Genomic DNA, 12,214 nt, shown 5'->3' with positions numbered 1-12,214 from the left:
CAGACTCAAAAGTTTTGGTATATTAATGGTTCAACATAGAAGGGAAAAAAAGAGGATTTCTAGCTAAAACTGCCTAACATCAAGGAGAAAGAGAGAAGGAGGGAGAGGGGAAGGGAGGGAAAGCAGTAGGGGAGGAAGAGAAGGAGAGGGAGGGAGGGGAACGTGCATGATTTCAGGAGCATCGGGGCATAGGGCTTCCAGGGCATTCCTAGTGGTCCTAGTATGAAGAAAAGTTAGGACTTGAGCCCAGAGTTCTGGCTCCTGCTACCCGTGAACCTACAAATCAAGTCAGTCACTTTGATCTGTGGAGGCCTTATTTATATTTTTGTTCCTAAAAATTTTTTAAGATTTTATTTATTTATTTGGAAGTACAAGTGAGAGAGAGGGGGAAGCAGGCCCCTCCCTGAGCAGGGCACCCCAGGCAGGGCTCGATCCCAGGACCCTGTAATCATGACCTGAGCTGAAGGCAGAGGCTTAACCAACTGAGCCACCCAGGTGCCCCTATCTTAAAATTTTTTTATACGACATGTTACTTTTTGATATAAACTTTTGCCTCGGGCTCAGTAATCTTCTTATTTTATAGTGTATTTTACACATGTATTTATAATATACATAAATGGAACTGACATAATCATGAAACCAATAAATTAATATTAAAGACATTAATAATATTAAATTAAAGACATTAAAATGTCTCTGAATAAGATTTACACATTACTATGTACGTATATTCCATATATATCACATTTTACAAAATATATGTAATATATATTATGCATTAAATAGGAGTAAAAATAATAACAGTTACAAACGCAACGAGATAAAAGTTAGTTATCTAGACACCCTGGCCAGTATAATCCTTTTGAAACAATTACCTGTATAAAGAAATGTGTTGGAGTGTCCTCCTACTACGATGTCCACGCCCTTCACTTTCTGAGCAATGAGTTTATCCATTTCAAAACCAGAGTGTCCCAGTGCAATAATTTTGTTCACATTTAGAGTTTTTAGCTTATCGACTTCAGGCTGCAATGCAGCGATTTCATCTTCAAATACTAAATTCCTTCCTAAGGAACAAAATAAGCAAAATGGACATTTATTAATAATTTTTATTATATTATTACACATACTAACACATAGAGTAAAAATACTTTTTTCTACTAAAGCTCTTACATTACTAAAACCAAAACATATTTATAAATTAAATATAAAATCCCTAGATAGCCAATAAAAATTCACATTAATTTCCTTAGTACGTTCACTTGACATTGCCTTAAATTAAGGTTGTGAATGATATACTATGTTGCTCTAATGTACTCTCATGCTATGAGGAGGCTTCAGACCTGGAAACCTATCTATTCTTTAAAAATGTGTGTTTAATACCAGATATCTCTTAGTCACAAGATTTTCTGACCAAGATGTGGCTTGTACACATCTTGACTTGATCCAGTTCACTGGGTGTGGCTCAGAACGGCATTTATATCCAGCAAGCAAATTCATTCACAAAAGACAAAGGCTTTTCATTATTGAAAATACTCCTAAGAATTGTGTCACAGGCCCTAATAACAACTCTGGAAGATTAGTTCCAGCTTTCACTGACCGGACGCTACTTTAAAAATGTACACAGATCCCCAAGGAAAGTGCTTTGTAAGAAAACACTCATTTTTAAGTCTTAGTTTTGGTGTTTTTGTTAAAGTGATCTCTTCTAACTTATGTTACTTGACTCTGTGTTTAAATTAAAATACAAAGATTCTTTTTGCTAAAAAAGTGTTCTTCTATTCGGACTTTCATTATGCCAAGGCAGAAAGTGCCTGAGCACATGAATGCATAGTATGATATGTAAGTCAAGTCATTATGTTACTCGTACACCTTACACTTAGTGTGGTTGTATCGCAATAAAACTGAGCGGGGTGGAAATCCAGATGAGTCCATCGAAGGCTTTGTTTGCCAGTTCAGGATAATCAGTCTTCCAACTTAAACTCTGTTGGCAACGAGTCCCTGAGCGTCAACGCCAACACACCCGTTGACACTCTGCCTTGTTCATCAGGTTAGGCCGACATGAGCACGCCCTTGAGCTCTGCGTTAGAGAAGGTCTCAGCCAGACACCGCTGGCATGGGGAGTGTGCATCTTCTTCCCTGCTTACTCCCACTTGTAGTGGTAGCAGAAGACCACATCCCGGGGACAAGGCTGCTGGACGTGACTGTGTGGAACCCTGGCCCAGTGCCATGCTGTGCTGGCCATGCTGTCCCCAGCTCACTGGCGACACTGTCTGCCATGAAAACATTAAGAATGACCCACTTCTTGCTGACGACTCCAGGAAGTCCGGAGCTCACTGCTCACCCCATAGAGCCATGTTACCTTCTCCGTGAGAAGATACATGTTATCTTCTCCCTGAGCCTCCCTCTAAGTTGACAAGGTGCGCTTGTCCCCTGCCCCACTTGCTGTTCCCCCTACTGCCTAGCACTTACCACCTTCTGATGCCCCAAATATTCTACTCATTTATTTGCCCACTAAACCTGTGAACTGCAGCAGGCAGGGTTTTTTTACTTATTTATTTTTTCTGGGGGTGGAGGCAGCATCTCTGGTGCCTAGAACAGTTGCCTACATATAGGTATTCAGAGGGAAGAAGGAATGAATGAATGGATATTGAGGCGTCAGACAAAGCTACCATCCTCTGCTTTTGTCTGACTGGCAACAAGAAGGAAAACATTCAGGGAAATGCCTTGGAGGACAAAGAAATATATCCTCCTAACACGCTAGGAGCCTCTGGCGGATCAGTCATCACACAGACAAGAAAGGATGGGATCTACTGCAGGATATCTTGAAGGGTTGCAGGAATTTCTAGCTAAGATAAATGAACTGTGCTATCATGCCTGTGGCACCCGGGCCACCAGGACTGGAGGGACGGGGCTGGATTGGGGCCCAGAGAGCTGTAGGAAGAATGCATGTGCTGGGCCTGTGGTCTTGGTAGAAGCAAGTGTCCCCAGAAACACTGCTCCGCCCCTCCCCAGCACCGGCATCTGTCCCTACACCATCCAGCCTTCCTCTCCTGGGAGCTGCGGGGAGGACATCACCCCTTCAGATATGTAAGCCCAGTCTTTAAGGGCTAATCCAGGCTGCTCTCAGAGTCCTAGCAAAGGGGGGTGATTTCTGGAGCCCTCATGTATGTTCACCCACAACCTCTCCTTTCTTATTGGTGACTGTTCCAGAAAGGATCCCACTTTTTTCCCCATCATGCTTGAACTGCTCGGTTAGTCATTCAGGAGGCCCTGCAATCGAGTCCTCACCCAGCTTTCTGCCTTCTCTGCTTGGAACCTCTGTTCCAACAAACTGAACTATCTGTTCTTTTGTGATCGTGGCCCCCATGCCTCCCTTCTCTCGTGTGTTCATTCCAGCACCATTTACGGAGAGCTTCCCATATGCTGGGCTGGGCCCAGAGCCCAGAGCCAGGAAAGAGACAGATAATCAGGTCCCTGCCCTCGTAGGAAGTACCTCCCAGCATGTGACTCTGACCTCACTGCTGGAATGCCCTTTGACCCAGGATGTTCTGTGAGCACTTGAAGGGGCCAGGGAGGGTCTTCAAGTCTCCAGGAGCTCCAAGCTGGCCTTCACTCCTTTCACTTACCCCCATTCCTAAAAGATGTTCCCCCACTCCCTGACTTTGTGACTCTCTTATGGCATTTAATTATATTCGATCTTAAATGAATTAAAAAAAAAACAGTGGGTAGAGATTATCGAGACACATAATTATTCAATTATTCAACAAGTCCACATCTTTATCTAATGCTCCTCCAATGGCGTCTAGACTGTTATGAATGTTCACTGAGAGGAGCCCTAGACCTTGTCCTCTGGCTGCTCAGGCCATTGCAGGAAGCCGACAGGAAGGGACAAGTGTAATATGTCGGAGGGATTTTCTGTGGGAGCTGGGGACACAGGGCAGGAGCATTCAGGGGCAGCAGGGCCAAGGACAACAGCAACCAGGCCGTGTCGTCCCAGCCCTCCTGACACTGGTAATTAGCTTGTTAGCCATTAGGTGGCCCAGGTCACTCAGCCATCCCCACACAGTCCTTTGTGCAGAAAAGCCCCAGGAAGCTGGAGAGGTGCAGGGGTGGGGGGCGCCCTTAGCCCCAGGGGAGAGCAGGGGCTGCCGCATGCAGTAGGAGGGAGAGGACCACGGCCTGATATTGTCAGCTGGGGCAGCAGATGGGACCACACACTTCTTAGAAGCGCTCCACAGTGACCTCAACAACAGCTATAAATATATATATATATATACACACTATATGAAATATCGCATATATAAGATATTTATATTAAGATATATGTATATATATATACCATAGGGCCTTTCAAGGATATGTATTCCTCAGAAAGCCAGATATAACAAAGTCATTAGAAAGAAGAGATAAATCATGAAAAGGGACAAAGGACAGCTAACATATAATGATCATACTAGAAAAGGAAATACAAGGTAAGTTGAGATAAAACCCTAGCTCTGGGCTCTCTGACCCCACAGGAAAAAGGGCCATGAGTTATGTTTCATTCTCCAACAAATGACTGTGTAATGTTAACACTGGGTGTGAACAGCTTTCTTGCCCAATTTTGAATGCACTGCATTAAACAAAGATACTGTCAGCAACATTCGCTGAACGAAAGAGCAATGTCTTTAAGAAGTGATTTAGAATAACGTGGAGGCCACCAGACTGCTTTCATCAATGTTGTCCTAAGGACACTGCTCACCCAACAGCCCATGTTATTCCTGCCTTTACCCATGGCCCATAAAAATCATTCCAAGCTCTGATTTAATACATCTAGTTGCAACCAGTGAGTGCTATAAAAGTAGAAAATACCTGGATTGGAGAGAACAGGGGTTTCTTTTGAAGTATATCCAACAATCCCCACGACTTCATCACCAACAGGAAGAATTTTATATGGCGAATATAGTCCTGATATTTGAGATGCTAGCGGCCCCTTTGCTTTAATATTTGCACTCAGAATTGGAAATTTGGCTTCTTTGAGGAGTGGATCAATCAGTCCTTCTACGCCATTATCAAATTCATGATTTCCCAGTGCCTAGTAGAAGGGGAAAAGAGAACAAGAATTAGGTACACTGGAATTTCTAACAAAAACATACTGTAAAGAATAGGGCATCAGCTCAGTGGCTCCCAAACCTGATGGGGCTCTAGGAGCTGACCACATGACCTCTGTCATCCTCATGCCCAGAGATTTTACTCAGGGCCCCTGCGGTTGGGCCCGTAGACACACAGAGCATCAGGAGCATTTGGGAATTGCTTCCCAGGTCTCGCACCACCTACCGAAGGTGGCGTCAATGCCTGGAGGGGTCGCCTAGAAAGCTGGCTACACATCCACCGTCCTGCCATCCCCAGGTCTGGGGAAAGTTTGAGAATCTCATTTCCTAAGTTCTGCCCAGCCTTTCCACATTCTGTTTTCTCTCATAAACCCACATGTCAATCTGCCCACCCAGCCCTTCCGATGGCCCATCTGCTGGGAGAACCATTAACATCAATAGGAGTTTAGCAAAAGGCGACTGCAAATGTATTGTCGCTAGACCAGAGCCTCTCCTTATCTCGTCCCTGCCTCTCCTTGGTCATTCCTCCCTTATGCTCCCACAACTCTTTCTTCCCAAGAGCTCTGTGGTCCTCTAATTCTTCGTGGAAAATGAAGATCCCCCAAGGCCAACAGGAGACGGCTTTCTCCACGTTATATAGGGTGGCACGGGTTTCCTTCTTCGGGCAGCTCTGGGCCGCCCTGGGTTTCATTTCCAGCAATTCCACATCCTAGGAAGATCAGGATGGTACAGTGTTGTGGGCCCACTCTGAGCACAGGGCTTGGTGGGGGGTTGGCATGATTTAAAGGTGCCCTTGCTTCCCACTTTCTTTGCTCTCTCCCAGTCCACCCTGCTCCAGGAGTGGCTACTGGGTCCAAAACACTGCTTTGACATCTGGCAGATTCCCCCAGAGTAATACTCAAAAAACACAGCATTCCAGCGACCTCCCCTGAAAAACCTCCATCCCTTTCTCTCTTGGCCTCCTGGCAACAGCTTATCTCCCCCAGGAACCTGCTAACCTGCTCTGGCAGGCTGTTCACTAACTTAGTGCTGAAACCAGTGAGTCTCAAACTTACTAAAAATAACACCTGATTCTGTTTTCACATCTGGGAGCAGACCTGGAAGTGCTGCCTGGTGACCCATCAACCGAGATTAGGGCCCTCCTGGATTCTCTCATGGGCCCCACTCCCTTCCTAGCATGTTCCACACCCTGCACGTGCAGCCTGTTTGTGGGGGCCTCGCCGGACTGTGTGCTCCCTGAGCTCTCGGGTCCCGCTGCCTCCACCCTGCTGAGGGCTACGGCCCCTCCCCCACCACGCACGCACCCCGCGGGCATCTGTGCCCCAAAGAAGAGTGCGTCTCACGTCCTCATGCGTATCTTTATACACACAAAGCAACACGATGTCTTCAGCTTCATACTTGTCTCCCTGATGAAACACAGAACGTGTGACTTCACCTCTCCGCCACCCTCTGAGTGTCCCCTCATTTTTACTTCTTCCTCTGAACTAATGACTTCTTTCTTAAAGGCCCACCGAAGTCTCAAAGGGTCTCCTGGTCTTGGGTAATTGTCTTTCTATCTTCTCTTTACAACATCATGCTTTCTTCCTGTGGCAAAATCGGTCTCCCTTATGAGATCAGAATGAACTACCTTGCAGAACCGTGGAGTCTTAAAAAGTGCATATTTCTCTCATTCTTCAGGGACGATTATCCAATGGGTCAGCCACCTTGCCGTTTTTCACGGCATTATGCTGCTGGCACTCTGCAACCCCTGGAGTTACCTATTTAATTCCCTTGGGACTTGTTTGGCATCCCTTCCCCTGGCTTGAGCTAACACCTTGAAAGTGCTGACGGGGGTTCTCTTTTCCTGTCTCGGTGGGGAGAGGAGCCCTGCTCTGGGTGCTCACGACTGAGCACAGATCGGCTGAATGACCCCCTTCACATCCACATCTCCCACTCGGAAGTGAACATCTGCAGTCCTGACTGTCCTCCTGACCAATGGTCATGTGGACGCTTCCCTACAAGGATTCCACAAGCAACCACATTTACCATGCTCAAAGCCCCTTCCTCCGGGATCTGCCACTTTGGCGCAAGGTGCCACCATATACGCAGTCAAGAAAGCCAGATACTCCAGAGCAGCTGAATGCCCACTCACTAGCTCTCCCTCATCCCCCACCAGCATTCCACCTTTGCCTAAATGTGCTGTTCCATCCACCCCCCACGTGCATTCCTCTCCCGTTCCCTCCTGGACCGCTGCCACAGCCTCCTCACTGGCATTCAGCTAGCACCATTCCCTTCTCTAAACATTCAACATAGTGCCACAAAAATCTTTCTAAAGTGGAAAGTTTATCTTACCAATCTCTACCGTAAGGTCCTACAGCAACTCTCCACTGCTCGTGGGATAAAATTCAACATCCTGGGGCGCCTGGGTGGCTCAGTGGGTTAAAGCCTCTGCCTTCGGCTCAGGTCATGATCTCAGGGTCCTGGGGTCAAGCCCCGCATCGGGCTCTCTGCTCAGCGGGGAACCTGCTTCCCTTCCTCTCTCTCTGTCTGCCTTTGTGCCTACTTGTGATCTCTGTCAAATAAATAAATAAAATTTAAAAAAAATTCAACATCCTGAGCTTCTTGAGCCATAAGGCTCTTGGAGATCTGGTCTTGCCTTCCTCTCCAGCCTTATTTCTGACTAAAGTCTGACTTTAGTCTGCTAAAGTATGAGACAACCAGGCAGGGCTGTCTCCACCAATCATGAGCTCGACCGGACTACACTTATAAACCACAGCTTCCTCGGGAAGGGCAGTGAATAAAACAAAGGTTGTAATAAAAATGAAACAGCATTTACTAAGCACTTCCCACATGCCAGCATCATGCAAAGTGATTTGTTAAGAAAACCTGGTTTTAGAGAGGGATACAAACCATAAGAGACTTAATCTCGGGAAACAAACCGAGTGTTGCTAGAGGGGAGGGGGGTGAGAGGGATGGGGTGGCTGGGTGATGGATACTGGGGAGGGTATGTACTATGGTGAGTGTTGTGAATTGTGTACAGACCTGTACCCCTGGGGCAAATAATACATTATATATTAATAAAAAAAAAAGAAAACCTGGTTTTGTGCTGTGAGATTGGCATTATTACTGTTATCATTTTAGAGATGAGAACAGATCTAGAGACATTGAATGAATTGTTCAAGGTCACGCAATTAGTAAGTGGTAAAGGGGGGATCAGAACCACTTTCTGTTTTGACTCCAACCTTCTTAACTTCTATGCTTGGATATGAAGAGCTTTGCATAAGGCCTAATAGATAGAGAGCACTCAGAATAAAACCCCAAGTACCCGCAGTTTTCATGCTCTCCCTCATCTTTGTGCCTTTGTATGTAACAGGTTAATGATGATTGGTTGATTGAAATACAGATGAATAAAATTGAGTAGAACAGAATAGAATAGGATTATTCCTTTTTTATACCATGACTTTACTTTCTATTCAATCAATGGCTTTAGTTCCTGAAGCCTGATGATCTTTCCAGAAGAGATACTTCCCAAGAACCCTTCATTGAGTTCCCTGAGTTAGACATACTTCCTCTGCTCTGATGGTCCCCACTGCAGCCCCACACCCCCCACCCAGTCCCTCTGGCGCCCAGCAAGCCACTGGAGCAGAACAACGGTGCACCCCTGAATGAGCAGAAGAGTCTCTGACAAATTTCTTTCTTCTAGACACAGCCAACCTTTCCTACAAAAATTCCTTTGCAGAAAAACGCCTTTTTAAATTCTTATTTTCTTTATAAACTCATGTTCATTTCCCCACCTTGACTCTTTCTGACTTGCTTTTCCTCCACTGCATTTATCACAATTTCATTATTTATGAGCTCTTTGGAAGAAGGAGCGCACCACTCACTTGTGTAGACCATGTTCCCTGCTGGCATGCACCAGGTGCTCGAGAAATGCATTAAACAGGGGTGCCTGGGTGGCTCAGTTGTTAAGCGTCTGCCTTCGGCTCAGGTCATGATCCCAGAGTCCTGGGATTGAGGCCTGCATTGGGCTCTCTGCTCAGCAGGAGCCTGCTTCTCCCTCACCCACTCGCCCTGTTTGTGTTCCCTCTCTCACTGTGTCTCTCTCTGTCAAATAAATAAATAAATAAAATCTTAAAAAAAAAAAAAGAAATGCATTAAATAAAATTTTTTAAAGTTTTTACTCTCACTCCAGTCAGTTAACATACAGTGTTATATTAGTTTCAGGTGTGTGATATACATGGATTCTTATTCATTTTTATTATTTTTATTAACATGACAATACCTCAGGAAGAGTCTGTCCAAGAGCACTTAGAGCAATGAAAGACAGACCATCTTTCCATGTTCCTTTACATCTCACGGAGCATTTGTAGCACAGACATAAGAAAATTTATGCAAATTCATACTATAGTATCATTCTGCCTTTTTTGGTGCTCTCTGAAAATTCCCGTACCTTTCCTTATGTGTGCTTGTCCATTTTTTGCTGTTCTGCCCAAAGCTTCCCTCATGACTGTAATAACCAATCCGGATCTGACTTAACCTGTTACTTGCCATTAATGCTATAATCCTCACATCAGGCAAGAGTGTTTTTATTCTGACCTAAATCATATTCTTATGCTCTCTCCCTCCTTTTATTTTAGCTTTCCAAACGTTTCGTTTCTCATATTGGGCTCATTCACTTACTAACCCTATTCAGTCACTGGTTCCAGACTTATGACAATCTTTGCATATTCACTATAAACACTAAATTTCACAAAATGCACTGTTCTGTAACTTAAGGCAGTCGAGTGTAGCAAAATGACCTTCTTCAGTATCTCCAATGTCAAAAATCACAGCAATTTAATGTGAGCCTCTGGTCTAGCCATGGCGCCTCACCTGCACTGCTTTCTTAGTGCAGATGCCTCAAGCGCTATTTAAAAAGACAAAAAGAAAAGAAAAAAACTGCAGCTCTTCCATGAAAAAAACTTTCCTCACTTTTCATCGAGCCCAGCCCAGCATGTTCAACCACCTAAATTGCTGAATCGTTGCTGCCCTTTAAAACACAAATGTAAGGACAGAAGGAGATCTGATTCTTTGGTGGTTCTTATTAAATAAATGCTTGTTAAATCAACTCTGAGGAAGAGAATCTGATTTAACACCTTTCTGCAAGTGTCTGTTAATATTTATATTTGATGTGGATAATTTTTGTCAAACTCTAGCGGTTGCTTTGGAGAAATGCTCTGTTGACTAAAGATAAAGCCCAGAGGTTTCCCAGGTCATGTGAAGTTGCCATAGAAGAATGAAGATATTCCAAGACTTCTGGCTCCAAATTTCTTGTTGGATTATTAACAACACCCTGCAGTGAGGAGTGAGGGAAAGCTTGTGTCTACACAAGGAAATTAATTTTTCATGCTTGCCCTAAGGTAATAATTATGTGCAGCATCTATTTATTGAGTTTTGTTTTTTTTTAAAGATTTTATTTATTTATTTGACACAGAGAGAGAGATCACAAGTAGGCAGAAAGGCAGTCAGAGAAAGAGGTGGAAGCAGGCTCCCCGCTGAGCAGAGAGCCTGATGTGGGGCTCGATCCCAGAACCCTGAGACCATGACCTGAGCCAAAGGCAGAGACTTAACGCACTGAGCCACCCAGGTGCCCCAATTTATTGAGTTTTAACAACAATAAAAATATACCTTCAGTGACTAACAAATGTTAGAGGCACGCTTTCAAAAAAAGAGAGAAACATCCTTTCTGACTCGTCTCTCCGTACCATGTTGCACGTCTAGTGTGTATGGAATCTGCTACTAAATTCAGCAGCCACACCGACGGGCTGCTGACTGACCACACTGTCCTCTGGGCCTGTGGGCCAACCCTCACGTCTTTTCGTTCCCAAGGCTCTTCCTAGGAGGAGCTGCTATTGATTCATTTTCTCCTTCTACCTGTAAACAAATGTGTCCGTTGGTCTTGAGGCACTGGTCCTGAACAAGTGGACAAGCAGAAGAAATAATAAGAACATGCCTCAGGCTGAGAGTGGGAGAGAAGAAGCCTTCCGATGTCGGAGTGGGTCCGCTTGAGCCCTGAAGCTGGGATCGTGGCATGGTCTGCAGACAGGACCCAAAAGTCGGTGGCCGTCTGACAGCCTTCTGTAAAGGTCTTTTCATTATCCTGTAATGTTTTGCTTTTATGAATAAATCTTCCCTTTCTGATCTCTCCAGTTACAGCTGAGTGATCAAAGCAGTAGACAATACATACTATTAAATAATATGTATTAACCAACTCCCATCATTCATTTAAAATATCTCTGACACAGGAACAACATTTGGTAAATATTTGCTGAGTATATGAACAAGTAAATAAAGACTTGATGGGTATGGAAGAAAGAGCCAGAGAATTAATTCCTAAGGCCTTTTGCCCCAGGCTGGTTGCCAGCACGTCGCCTAGAACCCTGTCCTAGCCTCTTCGTGTCTCTGCATGCCACAATAGAAAAAGATGTTACAAGATACAGGCGTGCCGACCTCTAGCACCAAACTGGTACAGGGCTCTGTTTTGAAAGCCTCTCACGAATGCTCACAGCAGCCACAGTAATAATGTGAGCAGGAAACTTGGTCATAAAAGGCAAGGAAGCTGCAAATCCTTGAGACCTGAGAAAGCCTCACGGGCTGAGAACCTATCTGGCGTCACCTCACACAGAGCCTGCCTGCTTGACTGGGCTTCCTGTCCCAAAATAAATAAAGCTGTGGAGAGGCCACAGTGGCCCCGCTCTGGTGACCTCCTGGTACAGCATCCTGGGGCAGACTCTACCTGCAGCAGAATGTTTATCCAAATGTTTCCAGAAAATTTAGATTTTTTTCCCCAAGATTTGGAATGACCCCTCTCCCTCTCCATCCCAGGCCTGCCCAGCTTGAAGCCAGACACTGACAATGTGTCCGCCAGGATGGGGCCCCTGGGGCAGATGCCCGGACCCCTCCAGTCTCTTATTGCCTGGGGGTGGTTTGGGGTCCCTCCGTTTTTAGTCCTCCCTATCTGCTGACCATTGGGGAGGCCCCCGTCCAGACCAATGGCCAGCAGACAAGGACACTTACCCCTAGTAAGCTTGTGAATGAGACACCTGTGAGGATGCATGTGGTCCCAGGTGTTGGAAAAGAGCTTCTACAACTCCCAAGAAACACCCGGA

General features: G+C 45.3%; 1 protein-coding gene across 1 annotated transcript in view; it reads right to left on the bottom strand.

Annotated features, from left to right (window-relative positions):
- The window catches only part of NT5E (5'-nucleotidase ecto), a 48,051-nt gene that overhangs the window by 24,220 nt on the left and 11,617 nt on the right, over positions 1-12,214 (bottom strand). The window contains exons 2-3 of the mRNA XM_032858058.1: positions 4,849-5,071; positions 876-1,064 (exon numbers count right to left, since the gene is read on the bottom strand). Of these exons, the coding sequence (XP_032713949.1) occupies positions 876-1,064; positions 4,849-5,071 (412 nt within the window). The remainder of the gene's footprint in view (positions 1-875; positions 1,065-4,848; positions 5,072-12,214) is intronic.

Source organism: Lontra canadensis, unplaced genomic scaffold (assembly GCF_010015895.1).
Source record: "Lontra canadensis isolate GAN:19392208 unplaced genomic scaffold, GSC_riverotter_1.0 scaffold14, whole genome shotgun sequence".
NCBI lineage: Eukaryota > Metazoa > Chordata > Mammalia > Carnivora > Mustelidae > Lontra > Lontra canadensis.
The sequence above is the reverse complement of the archived record's forward strand: the minus strand, read 5'-3'. Positions and strand labels throughout refer to the sequence as shown.